The sequence below is a fragment of the Aquila chrysaetos genome, chromosome 1 (assembly GCF_900496995.4).
Source record: "Aquila chrysaetos chrysaetos chromosome 1, bAquChr1.4, whole genome shotgun sequence".
Lineage (NCBI taxonomy): Eukaryota > Metazoa > Chordata > Aves > Accipitriformes > Accipitridae > Aquila > Aquila chrysaetos.
The window spans coordinates 65,380,128-65,407,373 of record NC_044004.1 but is presented as its reverse complement, the minus strand read 5'-3'; the positions used below and the strand labels follow the sequence as shown (position 1 = coordinate 65,407,373).

Here is a 27,246-nt window from a genome sequence, read left to right as displayed (position 1 = left end):
ACGAACTTCCCCAAAATAAGTATGACAGTAGAACCCAGAATGAGGAAGACATGCGCAAAGAAGAAGTTCATAAGAATCATTGAATGGTTTGGGTTGGAAGGGACCTTTAAAGATCATCTAGTCCAACTCCCTTTTTAAAAGCATTTTAAGGCTAGTTCCATTTCTCATGAAAGCAGAAATAATTGATACTTGAACTCTCAAGTCTTACTCACCTAGAGTCATACGATAGTTTCGGTTGGAAGGGACCTTTAAAGATCATCTAGTACAACCCCCCTGCAATGAGCAGAGACATTGTCAACCAGATGGCAAGTTCTCTTGCCATCCCCTGAAACACCTAAACCATCGTGCAGAACAAGCATATGCTACTCCCCACAGAACAGCTGCCACCTCCCAGATCACCTGGGCAATTTTCTGCTGAGAGATTACCACCACTGTAGTTTGGAGAAGGGGAGATGACTCCTACATCCCAGCATGCAGGCAATCTACCACACTGTTTGCAACTCAAACAACGTATAATTTTTTTGCACAAATTTGTTTCCTGCATCTGGTCTGAAAGACAGCAGTGCAAATGGTTGCCTACCAGCTTAGAAGGAAAAGTAGTACGGGCACAACTGGCAATTAAATTTCTTGCAGCATAAACAGATTCTTTGAGCTACATGTAATATATGGATCAGAGCATGCAGCAACATAAGCTGCAGGATGGACAAGTTTGTGTTTAAAATGGTGAAGTCTTCATTCCCATCTCAACTGTTAGAAATCAGGACAAATGCCACAACATTCAATGCTTTTGCAGCAGTGTAAACCAAGTATAGGAGGATGATCAGCCACTGAAACGTCAGCTTATGCTTGAATGATTAGAACCATAATCCTCAGCGTTAAGAAGGGAGAGGAAGATAAGTGACACCCAAGTATCACTTCACATCTGCAACAAATAAAAAGGCAAATAAATTACAATCCCATAGCCATATGGTTGGTTCCAGGATGTAAAGACAGATTGCAGCACATTAAGTTTCAGAAGGCACACTATGTTATAAGCAAACACAGAAGTATAAGGACAGGAGATACAGTTCCTCGCCTTAACCTTTTTAAAAAAAGACTTAGTTTTATGCATGTCTGCCATCCCACCACTGTATACTCACTTCAATTTATTGGAGTCTTTGTTAGCTGAAGACTGCAATGATTTTGTTTCTTTTTCTGATTTCATTTTCTTCCTATCAATCTCCTTCTCCACTTCCCTCTAACAGGAAGAAAAGAAAAAAAAAACACTCATGTTTTGAAAGTTCATTTAAAGTACAGACCAATACAGCTAAGTTTGATTCTGGTTAAAAAAAGAAAAGGATAAGATAACAGAACTGACAAAGCGTAAACCCAAAGCACAGCGGATATAGATTTCAGGCTCACTGACAAGTATCCTAAAATGACATTTTACCTACTTTTGCTTGGATAGATTAATTATTTTGTAGTGATGGGGATGGAACTGCTAAACCTCTTGTTGCTAATAGTAATCAAAATTAAGGCATTTCCATTGCTGAAAATAAGCATTTCATCTGTTCTGGATGGGCTTTTTTCTCCTACTCAGTATGAATTATACAGAAATGTATTCAGATTCCTCCTGGCAAAGTCATGAACTGCAAACAATTGTGTTTTGTGATATGCCTTATCAAAGGGAAGGAAAAAAATGCATTCACAGGAGACTTAGATCACTCCGATTCCTCAGATGTGCAGGGGTTTTTGGTTTTATGAACAAGAATCTGATATAGCTGAAATTTTAAACAGGCAGTTAAAATCACTGCCATTGTCCTCCAGAAGAACAGGAACCATTAAGGCAGAGAGGTAATAAATAATACTTTTTAACTGCACTCCATAGGTCTTACAATACAAAGCATGCAAATCATCAGCTCACCTGAACGAAAAACTTTAGAATAATTTGCTACAAGCCAAGAAAAAGTAAAAGAAACTGCACTTATCAGTCAGTGTTACCCAGAGTGTGCCTGGTGGCAGCCAAAAGCATTCCAGGACTTTCTGTCTCTCTCCCAAGAGTACATCCAGGTTTATGACACTGTGATGGAGCTCAGTGGGTTCTGCTCGGCAGAGTCGACCTCTGGCAGTGTGCTCAGGGCAAGGCTCCAGCACCTAGATCATGTTCTTAAACTGTTTCTCAAGTTGAGCTCCACACTGCTGCAAACAATGTCTGACAGTTGTACCTGACCTAGCTGGCTGTTACAAAGCCTGAGCCTCCAAGGACACTGATGCATGCTGACATAATGCAGACAGCAAGGCTCTGAGGTGGGGTTTCCTGCAATCAGACACTCAGACTGCAAGGGAAGACATGTCTAATATCAAATAGCTCCTCTTTTGGGTCTTTGAGATAACAGGAGAAGCAACAGATTTACTGCCTGTTTACCCTCCTCCACTGCTCTGCAAGAGGGGGACTGCTGGGGTCTCTCAGGTTTCTTCACCCTCTCCCTGCTCTTCTGAATTCTCCCCCACAACTATGGGAAGTTCAGAAAACGACAAGACTAAATGAAACCCACGCGGGAACCAAGGTTGTTCACCCACACGTGCTAAGCCACCTGCTCTATGAGGAGGACCAAAAAGGTATACAGGCACTGAAATATCCACAGTGAATACCCATTCACCACAAGGCCTGCAACCAACTCTGTGCAGCTGAACCAGCTGGCTAGAAGTATATTCACAGCCCCCTTCGGGACTTAGCTTTCCAAAAAACATTTGTGAGCAACCACCATCTCAGTTAAATAAAGGGCTGTCTTGTAATTCAAAGCAAAGCAACTATTATAGCTGAAGGACTCTGGACACATGCATCTTTTAAGCACTAGCATCACTGCTAGCACCTCAGCAGCTCCAGGGGAAACCAAAGAAGTTTTGTACATATTTATCCAACTGCTGAGATCCAAAGCAGGGTTTAGTGACAGTTGTTACTATCGGTGAACCTGGTTCAGTTAAAAGTCTGGATTTATGGAAAAGCAAAAACATGGGGCTGCTGCCATCATCCCTAGTAAAAACACAATTCACACCGGCAGAATTTGTTCCTCTTTGTGTAAGCAAGGAATCACAACTGTTTCATGGAAATAAATGACTCCACACAGGAAAAGACTACACTACGCAGACTAAGGTTGCATGGCCAAAGGCAGCAGAAGGTCCATACATAGACAAAACCAAAAACCAGATCAGGGCAGCCTGTGTCAGTTCTCCCCACAAACTGCAGGCAAGGTGCTCTCCCACAACAGACATTAAATGGATAGTGTAGATGACTGCACAGTCTGGGACGTGCTTCAGATACCATGCTGCATTTAAAGGGGTTGCAGGGGGAGGGGGCACCACAGCCCTACAAAGCTCTGCTTGGGTTGAAAGCCAGGGAAACCCACAAATGCTACCAGGGGGCTGGCCAACCACATGCTGACACAGCCTGCTGCTGAAAGCTCCTCCAATATAGGAGGGCTGGGGTTTTGTTGTCTGAGAAAACTAGTATTTCAAGAAAATACAGCAAAAAATGTTTTAAAACACCAAAGTGTTTGTTAGCTCACAGGGCTTTTCATTTGCTCAGCAGGGCATTTGTGACCAACAAGAAACATCTGTGGATGGTTTTGATACACATTCCCTTTAGAAGTTTGATAACACCTTTACAGGAGGAGCGCAAGGGATCTACTCCCAACTTATGAAGCAGAAATGAACTCTCCGCATGGGTTTTTCAAACACCACCTTGGTCCTTGTACAAACCCACCTCCACCTCTTACCTTCCTCTTTTGAAGGGACTTGTCAAGAGTATCCGTGATTTTCCTCTCCAAGTCCTGCTTCCTTGCACCAGGGGGTTCCTTGGCTTCCGCTCTCTTCTGGTGACTCCCTTTCCCAGGGGGCTGGGGGACTCTTGACAGGAGAGGGAGATCTATTTTCACCATGAGGGACTGAGGGGCAGAGGAGTCCCTCACTGGCGAGAGCAACTTCTTCTCCCTGATAGGCAAGGGAAGTTTCTCCTTGTGAAAATCCTCTCTGGCCACGATGGCAGGCCTGTGGCCGCTAGTCCTGGTGGGGGTTGTGCCCTGGCCTTGAGGAAGGGGACTGAGAGCGAGATGCTCCTGGACACTGCCAAGCAAAACATCTCTCATGATCTTGGGGTCCAAGAAGGGTTTGGCATTGGCCTGGTGGGAGCTCTTGTGCTTTCTGTTCTCAGGGGGCTCTTGCAGTGCCGGGTTCAGGTCTTTTCTGTCACTGGATTTTGGCTTCCCTTTCGTTTTGACTTTTGGCTTGTCTCTGGAAGACTGGTCTCTGACCTCAAAAGGACCAGGGTCACTCTCCACCTTCAGGCCTCCCTTGGGCCCCTCGTGGACAAGGGCCTTGCTGGGCCCTTTGATGCCCACAGTCTGCCTGGGTGAGGGCTCCTCGGCCTGCACAGGAGACTTCTGGCAGTTGCGTTTGGTCAGAAGATGAGCGTCCTGAGGAGCCCTGGCTGCTCGGCCAGAGCTTTTGTGATGAGGCTCCCTCGGCTCAGTACACTGGTGGGAGGAATTGCTGCTGACAGCCTGCCCCTGCTCCTTGCCCTCCTCACATCCATCCCCATGGGCAATTTCGCTGAGACTCTCTGTTGGCACTGCTGGTGGGTTCACCTTGGTTAGCCAGTTGTCAAGCTGCCACTTATTAGAAATCGGTGGGTCAGGCTGCACACAAAAAGAGAAAGGAAGGATGCAAGACTGATGCCTTTATGGGCTATTTTCATCCTAGCACAGCTTACCAGAACACAGTAAAATTTCCCCTTAATGTTAAAAGAGCTTGAAAGTGAAAGACCATGTGACAGTGGGGATGCTTTAGCGTGTGCACATCGACAATTCAGAAACACAGACCTCATTTTCACACAGGATCAGTCAAATGTATTGCACAGCCCTCCTGGATCTCTGCTAGCCCTACCTGTTGCTCAGCAAGAGACCAGTCTACATGAAAGCTTCATCTTGGTTTGCCACTAATCAACATCGTTGTGCTATCAGACAACATATAAAAAAAGCAGCAGTTGTAAAAATGGATTAGGTGCTGTCCTCACAACACTTTTTGAAAGTTATCTGCACACAGCACTACTTTCAAAACAGATGAGCAGCTGTGCCAGCTAACACATCTCATTGAAGCCTGACAGGTAGGCTGTCAGGCTCCTGTGGTTTAACTAAAAGAAAACCATTTACCAAAATAAATTGTATGGCTAGCACGTCAAGTCCGGCCTCTTCTGAGTCCTCTGCCTACACAACCCAACACTCGCTTCCCTCTGGGTCAAGCAAGGCATGAGCAACGACTGAAGTCTGAAGGCCTCTGGCATCACGGTCAGATAACATAATGTGGTTGCTACAAGCTCTGCCTAATCCAACAGCAGTCTGACAAATTACGAGAAAAGCAAACCCAACTAATGCTAAAACAGACAACAGAAGCTGCAAATAAGGGGCATGATTCTCTAGGGCCCATTCTGAAAATACCATGTATGTGTCAGCACCACTCAAATGGGTAACTCATTATCTGGGCACCATCAGAGCACAGCTAAACTCTCGCCCTCACTGATTCTCCCCAGTTACAACTCTCACTTCTGAGAAGAGCCACAACCCTTCCCCAAAAAGAGAAAGCCCAGTACATGAAATGTTTTCCGAGACTAATGAATCCCTTCTGCCATGATTTTCTTCTCTATCCAGACTCAACTCACTGTAGAACATGTAGATAAATAAGACATGTCTTCAACTGTGTTTAAGTCAGTCAATCTAGAATCCTGGTTTAAAAAACAGTGTTTGGTTTTACCATGGGTTTGGAAGTAAAATTAAACCACAAATTCCATTAGACTTTTCAGATAACACAAAACTGCTTTATTTTCATCAGAATTTTAACTTACTAGCCACTGAAGAGCATTTTTTTTGGTCAAACACTATAAAAACATGGCTAAAAGAATAGTAAACTTTGGTTTACAATGTAGTTAGCTATCAGACAGTGGCATACTCTGATCCTTTTCTAGCACTTCTACCATCGGTTATTTTGTTTGTGATCTACACCATCATACAGGTTTTCATTAGGTTTCCAAAACCAAAGGATAGTAAGAGACTTTTTTTAAAAAAAAAAATAAAGGAACTACTGCCTATAGGTCTTAAAGTCTGTGCTTTTGCATGTGAAGAACTGACTATAAACAAATGGGCCATGTGCACTAACTTACTCCTTGAGCACCATGGATGAATAGTTTGCTGAATAAAAAAGGATAAAATGGTCAATGGCAAATAGTTAGGACTTCACTAGAGTGAGAAGGATCTTACAATCTAGTATTTTCAGGACAAACCAGGCAGGATTTGGTAAAAGAGGACAAATATAACATCTGTCCTTCCAAAGACACCCACATTGCAGAGGGCAAAGTCTGTAACTGAACTGCTGGAGGGTGAAGTGTATTAGATGTGAGATGAAAAGATACACCTTCTCAAAGCTTGTTTTCTGCACATAATATTCTCCCTGTTCATGTGCTTCTAAGGTAAAAGAAAGGAAAACTAGGGCTGGAGGAGGGGGGGAAGAAATAAATTACACGGTTTCTGTGCTTTGTGAGAGTACCTCAAAACTGTCAGCAGATTGGTTTACATCAGCCGTGGTCCACAGGATATAACTATATACTTCCCACTGGCCCAAGAATGTTTTGCAAGCTGGAGGAACTGTTTGAAACCATGGGATATGAGCACTTCTGCAGCAGATTTTAAAAAAATGCATGGTCTCAATTATGAAACTTTAAGGCGCTAAGTTCTGTTTGTCTGCTTTTCCCAATAAAAGCCTCAGAAATGCCAGTGCAGCACTATCTGAGCCAAATTCAACAGAAGCATGTCTAAGCACATTCCAGCCCTTCCTGCAGGTCTGATCACTTCAGCTGTGATCTGGGAGAAGCTGAATCTGTCACTCACACACAGGAGCTGCAGGGAGGCAGTGGCTCCTCTTAATGTATCAGGAAACTGGTCTCACCCCGAAGCAGCCCATAGCCTCGGCACCCAGGAAGGCTGCACGGGCAGACGTGGGACCCAAACACCCCAGACAAGCTGTGCTTCTCATCTGCACCTTGCTTGTGTCTCACCAGTGAAGGCACTAATTCCTCCAGGAGTGCTAGACAATGATGCCAAAGGAGGAGGGGGGAACACTTCAAGGTTAGGCACGTAGAAGTCTAATTATGCTGTTACTAAGGGTTATTTAATTGACAAACTCTAGAAGGGAAACAAAGGGCAAGATAAGTCTGATGATGCAGCAAAGATGTCAAGGGGATACCTGAACAATGACAGTATCTCAGGTCTCCTGTCCTGAATGCATTCAGACAGCAGAGAGCCTGAGGCAAGAGGGTGCATTAAGCAGCCTCTACATTTTATTTGCATTCACCTCAGGTGCTGACGCTCTTGGAGGGTCGTTTGCTTCACTGTCACTCGAGTTGCTCTCCGTCTCTGAGTCTGAAGAGCTGTCTGAGTCACTGGTGCTCCCTGACTCCGGGCTGCTGGAATGTGCTGATGCCACACTCTTGGGCTGGGACTGTAGGGCACTGCAAGGCCACCATGAGATAAAATTAGAAAGCAGCATGGGTGAAGGTTACTTACTTATTATATTGACATGGCAGGATTCAAAACTAAAACTGAAACCCTGTGTTTTGGCACTGAGGGGAGGGCAGAAGGCCAAAGGAATACCTTGCCATAGTCAAAAGATAAAGCACTGGAATAAAAAACCTCTGGAAATAATAAAACCTTCAACTCCAACCCAGTCGGACAAATACATAAGCAGGACATCACTGCTACAGTATGAAGCTGCATTTAGCCAACCAAAGTTTAAAAAACAACCAAAACTGACAAGTGTTTTTCTGAAAGCCCCAACCCTCATTGGAAAAATTTCCAATAAAGGCTAACAAGACAGAAACATACATTCCAGGATGGTTTCTCTTTTTTGTGTTCTCCCCCTTAAGTTTTCACTTCTTCATCTGTGTTACTTGGTCAAGGTGCTGTAACAGTTTCATTAAAGGTCATGTCAAGCAGTAGCATTTCTTGCAACACCCTCCCCTACTCAAAAGTGTTTTCCTCCAGCGCTGACAATGGGAGTGGATGGAACTGAGGGAGAACCGTGACTTTTATGCACACCTTCTTTTTGTTTTGAAATGGGCTTACAAAATCAAAATGTTGATTATTTTTTTTTGCTTTGAAAACCATTTCCCACATTAGTATCAACACATTTGTATGATCTGGAGGCAAGCTCCTTGCTTATCCAGACTGATACTGTGAGAACACTCTATTTCAAGAGCTTGCAGAGACACAGATCACACCACGAACTGACGTGCCCTTCTGCAAGTCTGACTTTGTAGACCATTACCCTGTGCTTGAAGAATATAGATATCAAGCCAAAAACATATGTCGGTGCTCTCCTATAGGAAAAATTCTGGGCTTCTCCACCTTTCCTCCTCTAATGCTGGCGTGTGGCTGTTCAGTCTACCTTGAATACTGCTTCTGACTAACAACACATGGCAGGAACTGCTTACAGTCAGCTGCCTTATCAGTAGGAGCTGAAATAGCCTCCATGAGCCTACCTAACCCTTTCCTGTTCTTCACCCACTTGGCTTTTTTGGGCTTCCTTCTAAACTAAAACTGGACTCACACCTCACTCGTCACTACTACAGCTGAAAATCCCATTAGCTCCAGTGTGATCTACGTATACACTGGTGGAGAGGAAGAGGAGAAAAGAAGGGAACAGTTGGGGAAATCAGTTCTGGTTCATAGGCAAAATCTAGCATGCCTGGATTATTACTTTCTAATCGGAGCTTTCCGTAAAACTCCACACAACTAAAGGCGATTTTCAACAGCAGCTTCAGGCAGCTAGAAACCACCACCTGTATCTACAAGAGAAACCAGGAACCCTTACCCATCTACCCCATTAGTTTTGTTTTTCCTCCTTATTTGGTCTAGCTAGTAGTTTGGGAACAAACCTGTACCTTGGAGGAGCAAGTGAAGAAGGTGGCTTTTCAACAACCTGTTTTGTTCACAAAAACAAAGAGGAGAGGGGGAGGAAAGGTTAGCTTAAGGAACTCGGAACAACACAACAAGTTGTGATGATTTAAAGGGAAGTCTATGTGCCTAGTGTATAAAACATCTAAAACTGACTTGGTCGTCACCACTCTCTTCACTATCACTGAGCTGCAGGTCGTCCTGGAGCATTCTGAAAGACAACCAGAAGATAAATATCAGCCAAGGCAGACACATTTTCAAGCAGCAGACACTGAAAAATACTTAGTTTGCACTTGCCAAAACAAACAAACCTCCCACATCCTTTTTGAACATTCAGCATGCTCAATCTGCTAAACCTTGTCATTACCTGAATGAATGATAAAATGATAACACACAACCTAAGCATTTTACTGTGCTTTCCAACTGATCTCAGGACGTTTTGCAATGGAGGTCAGTATCCTTGGCTGCCATCTACAGACAACAAAGACAAAGTTCTGTGAGGGGAATTCTCAACGAAGGTTACCTAGCACACTAACACAGCCAACAAAGGTTACCTAGCACACTAACACAGCAGGGCGGGGCGGAAGAAGTCTGATCCTTGTATGGCAAGAGACTAGCGTGCTATTAGACTGCACTGGCTCCCCAAGGGGCAGAAAGCATTGACTTTGCACCAGAAGCTGTGCATGTTCACTCTCTCTGCGAATATTTCTTCTGCCACAGGGGTTCTTTTTTTGCTGCTGAGGTCTCCTACACAAGACGTAAGCAAATGCCAAGGTCAAGCCTTTCTCCTATTTTTTCTCTACGCAATGAACTTCATGCTCCTGCACATCTCAGCAGTAACTGTAACATTGAGCAGTTCAGATACTTAAAGCAGTTTACAAGTGGGGAGGCATGAACTCTGTTTTACTGTTGCTAGAGTAGAAAGCAGGCTGCCTGCAAATGTTTCCAAAAGCATAATTTAGTCCTCTGCCTGCAGATGGCAACTACTGCTGGCAATTTCAATGTATTACCGAGGTCCTCAAAAGGCTGGAAGGGAAGGATTTATGGGGAGGGACCCGAAGTTCTCCCAAATTGCTATTCCCCTCTTTGGCAATGATGCAGGCATCCCAAAAGGAGTTGGAAAACAGACAGGCAAAACTCTTGCTATTCAAAAGTATAGTGGTTTAAATCTTGAAACTAGCTGGAGACCGACTACTCAATGCAAAGAATTACACAAGTGTCGTTCCAAAAATGGGATAAAAAGCTTGGGAACCGAGACAGGGGTTTTAATCAATCAGGTCAAAACTGTTTATTTCAACCTCGTTTCAAACTAAGGGCTCTCTGTGAGAAATTTTTCTCATGCCCAAATAAGAAAAATAAGCTATAACACATTTTATAGCAAGAAAACAAATACAAAAGATTCCCAGTGAACCACATCACCTTGGAAAAGTGAGGAGAGAGTTAGTGTTCCTGACACTTGTTAGGAAAAGGAAAACTGCATAAACTTTCACACTCTTTCAAGCCTTCATGTCAAATTATGAACAAAGCAAAAAAGATTTACAGCTCTGTGGGTCACCTCTAATGACTCTGAGCAGTTTGCTTTTATGATTCTGTGACAACAGAGGAGTAAAAACCTTGAATAAAAAAGTGATTCCCTTATTTAAACACTATCCCCACCAACTAGACAAATTATTTTACTCTCATACCAAAGCAACTGACATGCATGGAGATACTTTCATTGAAATAGGACCACGTTTACTGCCGAAGGTGGTCACCATCTCGCAACGAAGAACAATTTCACAAACCAGAAGTGAGAAATCTGCTCTTGTCCATGGAGCAGGACAACATGAAGAAACCCCAAAGGTCTCCTGTGTCTACCAGTACAGAGCCAACCCCTCCTGCACAGGTGACGCCTCCTGCAAATGTACTGACCCCACAGTCCCTGAGTACCTCTCACTGATGCAGAAGAGGTTCTCAGTGCACAAGGGCTCTGCCAGATTACACTTATGAAGACGTACATGCTTTCTTTGTTCAGGCATTTTGACTTTGCCATTCCCCTGTGACTGTTCTCCTCCATCTCTCAGCTTCTACTGCCTCATTTCCTTACACACCTTCTTGGTGGAAATCACTTCCTTCCTCTTCTTTTAGAGTAAACACTGAAGGGAAGCACTATGAGACACCACCTTGGAAAACGAGGCCCCTGAATTTCCTACAGAAGGCAAATGGCACACAGTCTGCAGCAATCCTGCACACACCAACTTCACATGTAGGGTACAGCCGAAGCTCACTGCCAGTCCACCAAGACACAAAAAGGAAAAAAAGAATAGCAGCAACAATACAGCCACTTTCCACACTTCTGGGCAGTTTGGCCAAATGTCTACTGGCATCTCAATGAATTCTTTTTATTTTTTTTCCAACCTGTTAGGGGAAGTAGTCCTTCAAAGGTGATAATGAACAAACTTCCAGGGATGCTAAAAAGTTCTGAAAGTGTTTTTGCTTTTTTGTTTTGTTTTGCTTTAGGAATTGTGGACTACAGATGTATTTCCTTTAGCGGTAAGAAGATAATGCAAGGAAACATTACCTAGATCTTCTTTTAAATCTGATTTAACTGTTTGTAATAAAAAGGACTGCCCTTTTCACCTAAGCTGCTAGTGAATAAAACGCATCAGCATAAAAGAACATTGCAACTACTTAAGTTCAATTTAGGATCAAGGAAGAACAGTAAAACTTTAAATGAGTCATACTTCTGCAAGGATAGACAAAGCCAGTTTCCCCAAAACAAGGTTTCAACAAGTTGTTAAGTAGCCTAGTTAAAGAAAATAAATCTGCTTTAATATTTTTACGGCTTTAATTAGCTCAGGAGTTAATAGATGCCAAGTTTTCATTTGCAGGACCTGTTCATTTGCAGCTTATATACACACCATCAATCTCCCTGTAAAGCTATGTAAAAAGAGCTCTTTTAGCAAGAGAAGCAGCCCTAAAATTAATATTGCTTGCCAAACAACGCCACTGAAAGCACAGGCTGGTCCCTCTCCACCAGCAGGTTAAAGATGCATCACCAAGAATGAGCTTGGCATCTCCCCTTTTAAAAGAAGGGCTACTTCCATTCCAGCACAGCCAGGTGCTAACTTCAGGGCTATATTCAAGAATGAAAGCCATCTGGGAAACCCTTGCATGCTCTGTAAAGCTGAATGCTTAATTTGGGCACACAGATGCACTGGGATTTCAACTTCTAATTAAACAGCACAAAGGCTGTTTGTTTTCAGCCAGCTACACTCTGTAACACAAGCTACTCTAGGCAGCTGAATTTTCAGGCACATGAGCTTTGAACAGCAAAGAAAGCAAGCCCTGTTGTGCAAATGAAAACAAAAACAAAACAAAAAAGAAGGGATGCATCAGTTCAAGGGAAAGATGTAGAGGAAGTCCTTGGGCAAATCTCGCTTGACTCCATTTTGGACATAAAACTAAGCCATGCTGTTCCTCCCGCTTCAACTGCCTTCATCTATTGTGAGCACACATGTCCCTAGTAGATGACCGCTGACTCTGAAGTGCCCACAAGGACGCTGAGCAGAGAGGGGGTGTTGGCTAAGGACAGAGTTACGTACCATGTCAAATTTACAATTCTGGACCTTTGGGCTAAGAAAGGAGTATTTTCAGATTCTTATCTACAGTAAAAGTCTCTTCTCTCTCTGTCACCTGGAGAACTGACTGAAGTGCTAGAGGGATTTTTACAAGCAGCTGAGAAGAATTGAAATAAAGATGATGATTGTAGGGTAGCTGAGGAGGAAGGCAGAGCCTGGAGCAGTTGAAACTAGTATTTTTAATAGTGCAATGAAAATTTCCAGAAATTGTTCAGGAGGAGCAAGCTGGGGTGGAAAAAGTTGGAAAAAAAATAAAGAATGGATTTAGGGAGTAGTTGACTGCTCAGCAAGACACTATCTCACACTCCCAGCCAGCGAGGGCTCCTCTGCATGATGCTGGAACAGTATGGAAAGAGTTGTTCTACAGATCTTACAGAGCTCGAGTGCAAAATTTTACAGTCTCAACCAAGATGGAGAGATGCTCTTCCTCTTACTTGTGACTAGCCCAGTTTTGTGGGTTTTTTTAACTAAATTGTTCATGATAAGGAAAAGGAAAACAAGTGGAGCAAACTTTGTAGCCTGTAGTTTGCAGCCTTCCATGGAACAACATACCACGGAGTAACATGAGATCTTTATGTATCACATGAACTGACAGGCATTTAATGGTTCCGCAATTGCCTTGCACACGCACCCCTTAGCCTTCCAGGCATGGAAAGACTTCTGTTTGTTACTTGGGACTCAGAACCTATCAATGCTGCCATCTGGCCAGGTTAACACTGAAAGACTAATGTCAGCTCAGACAAAACTACTTTCAAGCAATTTCTGTAATTAACCTAATTGATAGATAGCCACTTTCACCTACAAGGACAGTACCAAGTTATTTCATCCACCAACTTAAAATTTTCTATTGGAACGATTCATTTATTAGTTGATACTCCTTCCTAGCCTTGTAAAACTTTTGTAGTGACACTGGATAAACATCTTACACTGAGACTCAAATTCTAAGAAGCTTTCTTCTGAGAGAAAATATAACATGACAGGGAAAAGAAGAAATATATAAAGAAAAGTAGAAATATATATACTATTAAAAAAAGGTACAGAAACTTCATCTTCACCCCACTTTGCAACTAGTTAACTATTAGAATATAAATTGAGGTTTCTAGAAAGTCCACATGAAAGGTGTTTGTTTGTTTGTTTTTAAATAAAAATAAAATTAAGACAACACTTTTTAGAAAACTTTTCCTTGGGCAATTGCAGAAAGTTACGCCACATGATTACTTTAAAGTGTCATCCCTAGTTTTCACAGTTTTCATAGCTGTAGCTTTACTAGCCCTCACAGGCTTTCAAAATGATATGCAGAATAGATCAGATTCAGTTTGTATCCCTTATAATTTATGTCAGTTGAATGCATTGCTAGTAGTTTGAATAGCACTAAATGTGACAAGATGTTAAGTAGCCACAGACTAAAAGAGCAAACAAGCTTCAATCATGTACATAATAGTTGGGGGTTTTTTCTTCAGTTTTGTTTTAACACTGTCATTATAATAATGAAACAGCAATGCTTCTGTTGGTGAAAATTCCCTGCATTGCAATTTTCTGAGAAAAATCAGACTGATAAAACCATCATGTTCGGAATCATCAAGTAAACCAAATTTTAATTCATTCCAGGTTCTTTTAAGTAACTGCACAGTAGAGATGGGAACTGAGTCTGGTTACTTACGATGTTCTTGGTTGAGAACTAGGCAACGTTTCTGAAGGTGCGTCATACTGTTCTGTAAATCAAAAATGAATCGGTTGGTTTTATTTGCCTCACTTGTAGCATATTTTACCCTATGATCTCTGAGCATGAGATTAGAAAGTCACTTTCTTCCAGGATGTAATTGTTTGCCATTGAGATTATTCATCATGGCAAAAGGGGTTTCCTAACAAAATATTGTTTGGTCTCTGATGAACTGCTGCCTTAATTTCTAGGCAATGAATGTATACGATCTCTTAAACATTTTCTAAATTCATCACTGTTCAAAGCAGCACAGGAAATTGTGCTCCTCAATCAATGTAAACATTTGATGTTCTCCTCAACCTGTTAACACACAACACACAAAACTATCTATCAATACACACATAACAGTGTGTTTTCTCTGGATTTCTACTTACTCTGATTCTGTGCTACAGATCCAACATGCTGCGATTCCTAGAAAAAAGGGACAAAGTGCAAACTGAGAATAAAATAAATCAGCTCTCTCTCAATAGCACCATATCGGTGATTTGTTTTCCACATGTTACTTAGTGTAATAAATATTTTTACTAACTTGTCAAAGTATGACTTTTAAGTCATAATAGTCTAAGCTGGCCTGACGTACCTTAGCATGGACAGAAATGATACGTGCTACTGCCACCAAAAATGTGTTGCTAGCACATTAGTGGTATGTGCATTTTTGAAGAAATATTAAAAAAATTTTATAAAAGCTGCCAAACACTTCTGTTTAACACAGTCAGCAAATATTTTTGTTGACAATAAAGATAAAATGTTTTTTGTGCTGCAACAGAGATGAGATGCTTAAAATATTTCTGAAAAGCAGTCACATTTGAAGCCCACAATTACAACAAAAGTGTAAGTCATTGAAACATTATTCATTCATCCCCCCATCTGGCTCAAACATCTTACAAATTTAAAAATACAAAGCTTGCTTAAAAAATAAGAAAGAGGAAAGATAATTACCCTACCATATAGCCCACTCAAAAACAATTACTCAGAAGCACAATCTGATCTAATTCTCAGTAAAACAATGCATTGCAAGCAGCCATTACGCAACTCAAGATCCATTGTGCTTTAATTTATATGAATTCTTCTAAAGATAATCTTTCCTAACAGCCTTTATCTACAAAAAGGGAGACAAAATCAGATGAAAACACATGCAAGAGCTGGAAAGCTCTCTTCTAATTTATCAAAAGCCCTGGCAAAAAGAGGGTGTTTTACCTTTGTTGGGAATGGAAATTTGGAAGGCTCTGCTGTACTAGGCGTATGAATAGCTGTCAGGGGAGGTGGCCATGAGTGGGTCATTTCCTGTAAAGAGATTGAGAAGCGGCTTACAGTATTTTTGCTGATAGACGCAGGTGAAGTTTTATACTAAAGAGATTCATATTGATCTACCAAAATAGTCCTTGTCAACCCGATCATAAACCCAAGAGACGGTACTGCAGCGAGAAGCCCTCCTTTGAGCACAGCAGCCAGACCATGGGAAGGACTTGCTCCTTTTCTGCAAGCATATTTGAATTGCCCAAGTAACAGCAATCTCAGTGAAGCCTATAGAGAGTTAGGTACTTACTGTGTTTGCAGGATTAGGCCTCAGCCTTACAGCTATCACAGTTAATAAAGGGAAAAGTAAATAAAATCCATATATGAGTAGTTCTGAGGTTTTTCAAAGCGCAGGACTTTCCTATTATGGAAGTTCTTATATCCCCTTACAGCAACAACACTCTGAAAGGCTCTTCATACTTTGAGGGTGTCACCCAGAGAGCCCTGACTGCCAGCCTTTCCCCATGCTATTCTGCCTGAAACATTGGCTTTTGCTCTGAACGACCAAGACGTCTTTGACGCAGAGCTCCAGGATGTGGTTTCAAACCAAAGAAAGAGACTGCTTGATATGCTATGTCTTTAGGAATCCTTCTGCCCTGTTCCCCTGCCCTTACTCTCACCCATCATCACTACCAGCTACTGGCTTCTTGGGCTCAGCCATGGTCCAGGTGAAAGCAGAGCACAAACATCACGGCCATGGGATAGGGCTCAGCAGGTGAGATCAACCTCCAGCCTGCCTCTTCTGGCACCACAGCTGGGCCCAGACGAGCATGCTAAAACTTTGGCTTGCACTGCAACACACACACATGAAAAGCCTAGCACGAAGATCTTTGTCTTGAACATACACTAAAATACTTTAATAGGGGTTAATCTAGACGAGGCCTTTGGGGAAGCTGGGGGTCAGAAATTTAGAACCACCTTGTTGAAATCACACAGGACAGACTTTTCTTGGCTCCTGAGCCTCAAGTTTTAAATCCTGAAGAGCATAATAGTCGCTCCAAGAAGTAAGTGAATTCATATGGCCTGCCAGCCTCACTGCCTTTCCAAGAATAGTTATCTCAGGATTTCCTGCTCAGTCCAACACCACCTCTGTACTCAAGGTGTGCACCCACCATCCCCATCCCCAGTGGCTGTCATCACAACCATTCCCTGCCAACTTCCCAAAGAAAGCAGCTTGCAGAGTAACACAATAATGGCACTTTGCTCAGCTCAGAAAGTTAGCAATTATGTTCATGCTGAACACATCTCATGATGAGGATGCACCACACGCAGCTTGCTCAGGGGCTTAAAAGAAATTAATGAGGAACCTGTCAGTGCAAAGTACATTTTTGTACTTTTGGCACCAAATAGACTGAGGTGTGAAAATCTCCACTGTGTTGTAATTTACAAGTGCCATTTTTTCATCAAGGCACAAATATTAAAGTTCAGAAGTGTCCCTAGTTTCCTATCTATTAGGAGTACCATCAAATGCAAAGATTTACAGGGAATGAAACCACATTGCTAGCTTTGGATCTATAAGCAGGGATCAGAGCAATCTACGGGGGTTTCTGTGCAGAACTAGAAGCAGCCTACAACTAACCTGGGTAACTATTTGATCGCGTTGTTACCACCTTTGCCGTCTCCTCCCCTCCCACTGTTCACTGCTCACTTCACTGCTCGCTTCACTCACTAGCTGTGCAATCTTTCAATAGATGATAAACTCCTCAATATAGTGCGCTACATTTCTTCATGTATTTGCACATGCTTCCCTGTGGTTGCTATAAAAATAGTGTTATGCATTACCAACAGGCAAGAAAACAGGACATTTTGTGAAACAAGAAAGAATGCAGTACTTCCAGGCAGAGTACTTGTGCTGCAACACCAACCAGCACATGGCAGCTAGTGAGCACCTGTGCACAACGAACTACCCTTCAGCTAAAACACTGCCCCAACAACAGCTTCTTGAGAGCAATAAAGGCACCAGGATTTTGCAACCTGAAGCAACAGTGAGGGAAGTCAATCACAGAAACCAAACACCTCCATTAGGATTTCAGTGCCTCAGAATAGTATTTGACATCAAGGAACTGTCTTCTCCGTATCAGCATGACCAGCTTGCACATCATAGTGCATTATCACACTGTGCATGGTGAATGGGTGACACGTACTTAGACCCAGCTACTGGGAGCCTGTGCATGGCTCACAGAGCCAGCTCTGACACAAGGTTACAAAGACAGTTTCGCATCAGAGCTGGCTTAGCTTTGCATGAATGGACTGGAATTACAGCAAAGGAGAAGCAGCCCAGCAGCAGCGCCGTGTGCAGGCACGTGGGAAGGACGCAGGTGCGCGCTCCTGTTCAGGGCCGAGCTGCTGGGGCTGGCAGCACAGACAGAGGCAGCATGTCCAGCGCCTCTGGAGGAAGTGCGCTTAGTAATGGCAACCCCCTGACTTGACAAGCAGCAGCTCTGGCTGTTTCAGATGACTTGTCAGTCTTGCTCTTGGACTGCACCAGACTGTATTACACTTACATACTAATAGAAAGACTGGTCTTACAACTCCAGCTGTATCCAAGGCTAACTTTTATTTTTACTTCTCCACAGCATACCCCAAAACACACTTTTAGTGATTGCAACATCCACTGATAGAACAGAAGCAGAGCGATATTTTTTTCCCACACACTAATGCATGCAAAATATAAGCAAACACAGAGATCTATTATTTAAGACCACCTACCCTCAAAATTTCTTCAATGGAGTGGACATCACTGGGAAAGGTTTGCTACAACAAAAAAGAGGGAAGCAGCATGAGTTTGTTTTGTTTTTACCAACTGACACAAGACAAACAGATGCACTCATCAAACACTGCTTATCAACAGTTCTATAAGTTTCATGGAAGTCCATTAATAATATAATGCTAGGAAGAATTAAAAGCCACATCAGAAGGGCAGTTAAAAATGCACTTCTGGAAAGCCTGTTGTTTTCAAGTCTCTAGTAGAAGATATATTCTAAGAAAGATGAGAAGGAAGGAAAGTGAAACAGAGCTCATTAAACAGTGGTGCTCGTTCAGCTGACAGGATTCTCTGTTTCATGACTTGAGTTCTTGTATGCACCCATGTACACTCAGCAGAAAAACAAGACAGTATAAAGCTCTAAGCTTTGGAGAAGGCAAAGTACAGGTGGTTTTAAGTGGAGGAATTGTGCACCAGGCCCTTGAATGCCAGCTCTTGGACTCATGGGAACATCAACTACCATTAAAAAACAGAAAAGCAATACAATTGTAACTTGTACAGTTCAGAGTAAAACCTCGAATGTACCACCAGGTAGGAGCAACATGGTGATTTCTAGAAAAGCCTGCAGATGACCTGGATCTGGATTGAGGGACTGCCCCTGTACCTCCCCTACCTGTTTTGCTGGCACCCAGGCAGTGACCACCATGTGCCCGTCTGGCAGGGGCCAGGGCTCCCCAAGTGCAAGCATGGTGAGGACCTCTGAAGGGAGGCCAGCTCCCTGGTGGTGCCCTGGCACTACCCCAACACCACCTGAAGGGGACGAGGAAACAGCTGTGGCAGTGTCTGCAGCTGCCTTCAACCAGCCTCACAAGCCCAGGCACGATGAAGCTCTGGGGAAGAGTACACAGCAAAACCAATGCTAATATTTGCCAGTTATATAACAAACAGCAGACATTGCAGCTTGTGCAAACACATAAATCTGCTTTTAATCTATCAGCAAAACTACTTCATGGGTCCTGGCAGGACACTCCCCTCCACACATGCGACACCACGCATTGGCAGCGTGGGTACTGCTGGGCAAGGCAGGGGCTGGGACAAGCACGGTGAACACCTCCTGCTCCCCAGGCACATGGGGATGAGGGTAACTGCACAGCCAGGGCGACCAGCTATGCCCCCTGACAGAGCCCCCCTGCCTCATGCCTGGGCTGTGCACAGCGGGAAAGGATGCAGCAGCAGTGCCCTCCGTCCAGTGCCACCAACAGCACTAGGTGCCAGGGATGCTCCACAGCAGGACCTGCACTGCTTCCACACACTGACCTGCCACCTGGCCGTGGGGAACACTGCTTCACTTCAACAGATCAGCTTCTCATCTACTAGCAAGGCATGTGTTTTCAAAGTACCTGTCATTTACACATCCTTTCCTAACTGGTATCATTAAAGGAAATTGAAATGAAAAACAACCAAAGAGCTGAGTAGTTATAAGGAGCAAAGTGTATCCAGGACCAGCTTCTTGCCCATAAACAAGAGATTCAATGGAAATGCCCAACAATCAGCATAATTGCTGAAAGGGAAAGGCCAGGAAGACATTCCTCGTGTTAAAGGAAGGGGGCAGTGAGCACAGTGCCCAATCAGAAGGATCTTCCGCAGAACAAGGTAAACAGCAAAGCAAGCAAACACTTTAATAAAGTAAAAGTGTGTCGTTGTTAACACTCTCACAGAAAGGTCACTCATCTGTTTCCCATATGCTGCACTATTTACATTGGAGGGAGAAGCGGAGATGAGGAATCTCTTTTCCCTGCAACCTCATTTGTCCGTGTCTACATAAAGCTCTCATCGAGGCAGTGCTCATTTGACAAAGATTTGACTTTTCTTCAGAAAATCACGCATGGATAGCTGCTTCTGACCTTAATCACCCCGAGACAAATGGAAGCTGAGGCATGGCCAGATGAGTCACATGAATGAAAGCAAGGGGCTGGGATCTAGCAAGGCTTGCGGAAGCACCCCACAGCAGGCAGGAGAAGGGGAGAGGGAGAGCAAACAGCAGGGAACTTCTACCACATGGCAAGAGATCCGGATGCTTCAGAACTCACGGTGCCAAAAAGCAATCCCTCTTCCTTCCCAGCAAGCTTAACCTGGTAGCTCAACCACCTAACTTACTTCTTAATTTAATAAATGGTGAAAAGCAGACACAGAAACTTGTGTCTTGCTGTTACAGAAAAGCAGTGTTCAACTAGCAGATTGCTTCAGAAAGCTCCTAAGATATCCCATGAGAGCATCACAGTAAAAACCCTTCCCACAAAACAGGTTAAGGAATCAAGATCCTGCCTGGACGAAGAATTCAAAAACTCTTTCTTTCTACAATGGATCAATTGCAACAAATCAAAATCAGTTTGCTTCTCTCATTCCAGAAACTTAAGTTTTATGAGGTGATAACTGATGACAAAAGTGGAATTCAATTAACCTGAGAATCAGAGAATATCTGCAACAGCCAGTTTGGACCTCTCTTATCCTTGCCAAACAACTCACATCCCTTCCTGAAGGTCTTTCAGATAGGCCTGAAGAGACTTTGAAATTGATATAGGTTTACATACAATGAGTATTTATAGTGCAATTATCAGGAGGATTTATCATAACACCAAAGGGCACTGTTCAGTGACTGCTGTTCTTCACAGGTCCAGTGGCTTAGCAGAAACCACTTTCTTCTTCATGGCACAAAATTTAAAGGAAAGCAAACACATGATACTGACCAAGTACTGCAGAAGCCTGCATCAGCAGCACAAGGACCTCTATTTTTGTTTTTTTAAGACACAAGGTTTAAATACGTGCCTCCAAAATATGTGCAGCTCTGGAGATACACAACATAAGGTATTAGGGATGCTCACAGGATTGCTTTCATCTTTGGCTAGCAGTTTACTCCCAGAGCCACTAAGTTAGGACACATCCATGCCCCTGCTGGAGACTCTTCCTGAAGAGCATGGGTTTTCAGGCATTTTTAATCTCTGTTCTGCTATCCTGCTGCATCCTAAGACTGAAAAACCCAATGACACTTTCACCATCAGTAAAATGTGCAACAGGCAAATATAACTGCTGCTCACAAATGGACTTGCAACACCCGCACCAAATATACGGTGAAACATTTGCTCTAGAGATTAAAATCACAGACTGTTCAGGACACACACAGAAAATTTGTTTTCTGTGCTAAAACCACAACATCACTGGTCAGTGCCATTTGACTGCACTGGGGAACCCTCCTGTCTCTCAGGTAGGACTGTGACTGTCATTTTTACTGCAGTCTGCAGCCCTTCACAGTCTCCGTGCCCCAAACTCGCTGGCCCTGGAGAGGGCAGGCACACACCCTTTCACTCTGTCCCAGCTGCAGTGTCCAAGCACTCCTCATCTTTTACAAAGCTGGGCTTTTCTGCATGCTGAGTAATTTTTTGCACGCTCCTCCACCCCCCCTTTTTTTTCCCTCCTTCAAGTCATATCTTGGCCTCTAAACGACCATTAAATCACAATTACCACCCAGCAGCAAGGGCAGTCTTTGGCAGTTTTAAGAAAAGAGGTTAGGGAAAAGGAGAAATACAATGTTGCTCAAAGAAAAGTTAAAAAGCCATAAAGCCAAAGAAATCACTGAAATGAGATAAGCTCCAGTGAGGGCTGTGTGTGTAGAAGATCAAATATTACATGTTGTTGTCTATCCCCGCTAGCAGTTTTACAGCCTTTACTGGGAACACTATAACATACTCCCCCCCAAAGACAAGCCCTGTGCATATTTGCTGGCTGACACTGACATCTGCACAATCTCAAGCTAGGATTTCCTCGTGCCATTTTCACACTCACTGTCAGTATGGGAATGATGCAGATGCCTCTGAGTGCCACTCATAAAACATTTTGATGGCCAAGGTCAAGCGCAATCACAGGACATCCAGAACCATTGGGTCACTGGGTTTTTGTTTTGGTTTTGCTTTTTAACGCCAATGTTCCCATCCAAACTGATGCTGTGCTTCAGTAACAGCCACCCCCCTCAGCAATAATACTAATTTATGTTCCAAAAAGTCTGGTTTTGCTCAAGTGAAGGCCCAACTCCCAGTGATCTCACAGCCTCCAAAAAGGTCTGTAAGGCAGCACACTTCTCCATTTACCATCTCCCCCAGCAGAAGGCACTGTCAGAGCCAGATGCACACGTCCAGCCACAAGCAGGTAGTCACAACTGACCCAAGACTCCAGCCCAGTTCTTCTGTTGACCCAGGCCCACAGACTCTGGAGAGGTTAAATGGATGTAACTTGGAAATAAATCTTGTTCAGGAAGACAGAAATCTACTTTAAGAAAGCAGGCAGAAGAAACTGCCACCTTTGTAATTTGCAGTGCTTATCTACAAAAATCCCAGGGAACAGCTAGACACAGACTGCGTAACATGGTTCATGCCTGTTACATGACCGATAATTTAAGGGACAATTTAAAAATTATACTTATATGATAACATATGATGGGAGCAGAATCTGGACTGATAAATTTCCATAATAAGTTTTGCAAGGCTAATTTAATAGACAACTTCCTTACTTGCAAGCTTAAAAAGCAAAGAGAAAGGTTTAAGAAGGTCATCAAGACAAAATCAAGTATCTCTGATGAGGATTCACAGACTTAATTGGCATAACAGACATTTCACAATGTCAAGGATAAGTCTGGTTTCAAGGTTTTTGTTAACAAAAAGCTGGATAAACATAAAGCCAAAGCCATTAAATAAATTTTGACTACAGAAAAATGCAGAGAATACCATTAATATGACTTCTAAGCCTCTCTCAGTTACTAAAGAACAAGCATCATGCTATTAAAACGGTGAGACACCACCACATTTTCTCCTTTTTATAATTTTTGCAGTATATACATTTTTCCAATTCACCAACTTGCACAACTGGCTGATGAAGGCCAAGTAATATTTTGCAAAGTCATATCATCTCAAGGTTAACAAAAGACAGTGCTACAAGGCAATATGCCTGAAGTACTGCTAAGTATAGGTGAAGTTGTCTGAAAAGGACTTCACTCAAACCTTTCGGTTCAACATAACTTCAACGTAATAGCTCAGACTAGCATGACCTAAATCCCACATACACTCTCTCCCCTTGGTAGTTGCACAAAATCACCCACCTCCTTCTTCCTCACTACTAGTGACCTCAGCCAAGAAGAAATCTCTATGCAGATATCTGTGAAAGTTTTAATAAAACAAACAAAAAAAGAGGTACCATATATTTTCAGGGGGCTTTGGGGAGTTTGGTTTTGTTTTGATTCAAGTTTTTTTGACAAAGAAGTTGTGTGCTTTTATTCAGCATCTAGTATAGGTACACCACTTTGGAAACCTCCGATACATGCAAGTGCATTGCCCAGATAATGATGTGGGGAATGACATGCAATTCAGAGTCATTTCAGACAAGCACTGCTATACTTGTTTTCCTTCTGGGAAAATGCAGTTGAAGAAGTTATTTCAGAGAGATTAATTAATTCCTATAGATTCCAGCAACTCCCTTTTCGCTCACTTACACACACACAGCACAACATAATACTGTATCCAGAAAGCCAATGTATGGTTACAGAAAGAAAAAAATGTATATAAATACCACATGCTTGGGTGATACATTTTAATGCAGTTTCTTTACCACAGTAATAAGGACATTAATGCTTTCACTTTATCCAAGCACAAACAACTCAAAGGCTAGAGACCTGCAGGAATTACCATCTACATTATAACCTACTGCAGCTGACCAGATAAAGAGTATTTTGCTTTGCTCTACAGCATCATGCTTGCTCTGAGGAAGTTAAATGTTTGCCTCCTGTACCATAATGCATTCAATCACATGAAACGTAGCTTTCTTTATGCTAAAGGAGGTGAAAAGAAGCGGAATTAGCAGCTAAAGCATCTATTAGAAATTTGGCTGTGAAAGATTTTGTGTGATCCCCTCCCCATATGTACTAGGGTAGCACATGATTTGCTGATTTGACTATGCAATGGGATTTACCCTTGCCCATTAAAAGTCAAAAAACCCAGCCACTGAAGGATTCAGTACTACTTTGATCCTGAGCTGAAAAGGATTTCAGGATTGGGGCCAATATAATTTCAAGCATCTACACAAACATAAGAAGCCCTAGAAGTTATGAGAGGAGCTAGTCTGCCTTTATTACAACAGTCTTGCAAAAATGCACAGGTGCACATAAGAAGAGAGCAAGCTCTTAATTTAGAAGACAATTTAAAATCTGCACAGGCACTCAATTCAAGCTGCATAGCAACTGTGACACGAAAATCTCAGAAATACCTCCGAGTCCTCTCTTCATGAGGAATTCCAAAGAAACACACACTTTGATGAGCACAAAGCTCTGCTCATGCCCCAAGCCTTGCACAGCTCTGCTAGACACACTAAATGGAGATGAACGAGGAAATTGAGGAAATTGGGATAATAAGAATTACCCTGAAACCAGACTAAACTGCTTGAGGAACCACCTGGTACATAAATGAGATGCCCCACTGGCCGTAATATGTTGGCCAGACACCCAACCATCAACCAGAAGCGCTGCAGTGCCCCAGTCAGGGAGTAACACAAGAAAGGGACAGCATCAACCCTCCTGGCGCTGCGCTCTTTTCCTGCTGACACAGTTATACCCGCTAGACCGTCACAGCAGGAGGGAACAGCAACCTGCTCCTTGGTCTCAGCATGATGGCTAGAGGGGGAAGGGGAAAATGAGAGAGATGTTGAAAGGATCCTTGCAAAAGCCCAGCTTTCTCCTCTCTGGCACAACGCAGTCAATACTGGCCAGAGTTGGGAAACTAAACAACTGGGCATCTTTTTAAAAATAAGGTTTTGCCATAGATACTACAAGGAATAAGCACTGCTTTTTTTGGTAATAGAGGTGATGTTGAAGAGCCTCTAAGATTGCTTCTTTTTTTAAAAAGGTATTCCATTGAAAACTACAGCACACGTTTTTCTCCCATTCTGCCACATGTGCCAAATGGACCTGAAGGACCATGAGGCTCTCACACTTAGAAGTGGGGGGCTGAAGCTTTCTCCCTGGTTTTTAAATGGCTTGCCTCATCAGGAGGCTGGCAGAATAGTTTCAAGCAGGCCATCAAAAAAATTGTCTCCAAGAGAGAGCTGGCCATGCATTATTTCAGAAGTCACCGAGTGGCACCGCTGGGATGTGTGGGCTCAAACAAGGCCAGCGGCCATAACAGCATATAGATTATGCAGAGATGCGGACAGGAGGTCTGGAAGCAGATATTAACTAGAATGGATATGGGCTGCCTTTCAGGCAAGCATTAAGGTGTTGCAGACCTTTCTGTTCCTTCTCATCTCAGTAATTTCTACCCGACTGCATATTTCTGCTTATTTGCATGCCTCTGCTGTCACAGCCCATTTAGAGCTGCCCCTCTGACACCCTGCACACAAACAAGCCCCATGCTTCCCCATCTCCTTCACCTCCGGTGAAACTGGTGCCTGTAGATACCCAGGCAGCACAGGTGAAGAACACCTACAGCATGCATGCGTTTCATATGCTGCCTGGTATCTCCTCCTAATCGAAATGGGTTTGCAATGTGCATGTGTGTGTAGATCAAGTGTGCCAGCTATTGCTCTTTGCCTCATTTCAGACTGAATTATGACTGCTGAGAAAACCCAAGTGAGCAGTGCAGCAAGGATAAGAAAAGCCAATTATGAGTTCCATGCCCTTCATTGTATTGTCTGTTTTCTTTGTTTCCTAATGAGAGCTTTGCCACTGCAACTATCAGCAGAGGTCACCTGTTCACGCTCAAAAAAACCCAAACCCAAACCTTCACATTTACACCTGCTTCCCATTTAATACTGTATTTTAATGTAAATATTTAGTTTTAAATTTATTTTTCGCGTCAACTGCACAGGCTTTTGCCACTTGAATGCAATGAAGATCACAAAACTGCATATGCATGAAAGGTTAGTTTGAAAACAACAGGCAGGACAAAATCAGACTGAAACCTACCATCCTGTCCTCACTTCACCCACATGTGCTTAGCCAGCTCAGAGCAGGAGGAGATCTTGCATATTAGATGGACTCTCCTACTTGCACACAAGTCACGCTAGGGATAGCACGCTAACTTACTCTTCAAAGCAATTTTCCACATGCATTTCTGTGCAGTTAAAAATCCACTCTCTCCATACTATAGATAGATGTGAGATGCACACAGAGAGCGTGTTTCCAAAATGACCCAGCCAACAAAAGAGACAATATGTATTTTAACCAAGCCTCTACTAATCTTGATTATGGATGCAATAATGTTCTGCCATGTATTGAAAAAAGCTGCCAAAATTTGAAGCTCAGATTACTTTGTTGATCAAAACAAACACATAACACACAAATTCATAAAGGTTTTCACACACTATCTTGAGGAACACCCAAGCAGATTCTCTGCCAAGGATGTTTAAATGCTCCGTATCACAAAACGGATTAAAATACATCTATGATACAAAGACAGGTCCAATGGTCTGAAACCTGGCTTATTCCATCCACCTTTTTTTGGAGGATGTGGTGACAAAGCTGCTTTCACAGAAAGCTGAAGCAACAATTCCTAGTTATCTATTCAGGAGAACATTTATCAGAACAAATATGAAGACTGTGTGAATACATTTGTGACTAAAATCACTTTTAGCCAGACAGGCATCATCCTGCAAGCAAACTATCAGCATGGGTGGTCGTTAAGTGTGTTTTTAAAAGATGTTCATATTTTGCTGCAGACATGGTGCACTTGTTCAACAGATCTCTCTCTCTCTCACGCACTTACTGATTCCCAAAAGCCGTCTGCTGCGTGGGGAACCCTTTCTTAAGAGGGCAAACAAAGTTTTTCCAACTCAACCAGCTAAAGGTTTATTTTGCGGTTAGACAGGTTTCCTAACAAGCCTTCAAACAGTATG

The 27,246-nt window shown here is 42.9% G+C and overlaps 1 protein-coding gene across 7 annotated transcripts in view; it reads right to left on the bottom strand.

Moving 5' to 3' along the window:
- Positions 1-27,246, bottom strand: part of AFF1 (AF4/FMR2 family member 1) — a 124,665-nt gene that overhangs the window by 19,269 nt on the left and 78,150 nt on the right. For 4 of the 7 annotated variants that reach the window (XM_030025812.2, XM_030025820.2, XM_030025829.1 and 1 more), the window contains 9 exons: positions 18,324-18,368; positions 15,516-15,602; positions 14,693-14,729; positions 14,259-14,310; positions 9,135-9,189; positions 8,960-9,003; positions 7,378-7,534; positions 3,756-4,673; positions 1,140-1,237 (listed from right to left, as the gene is read on the bottom strand). In XM_030025812.2, coding sequence (XP_029881672.1) covers positions 1,140-1,237; positions 3,756-4,673; positions 7,378-7,534; positions 8,960-9,003; positions 9,135-9,189; positions 14,259-14,310; positions 14,693-14,729; positions 15,516-15,602; positions 18,324-18,368 — 1,493 coding nt within the window. The remainder of the gene's footprint in view (positions 1-1,139; positions 1,238-3,755; positions 4,674-7,377; positions 7,535-8,959; positions 9,004-9,134; positions 9,190-14,258; positions 14,311-14,692; positions 14,730-15,515; positions 15,603-18,323; positions 18,369-27,246) is intronic. The other 3 variants (XM_030025838.2, XM_030025856.2, XM_041126314.1) reach the window with 3 other exon arrangements.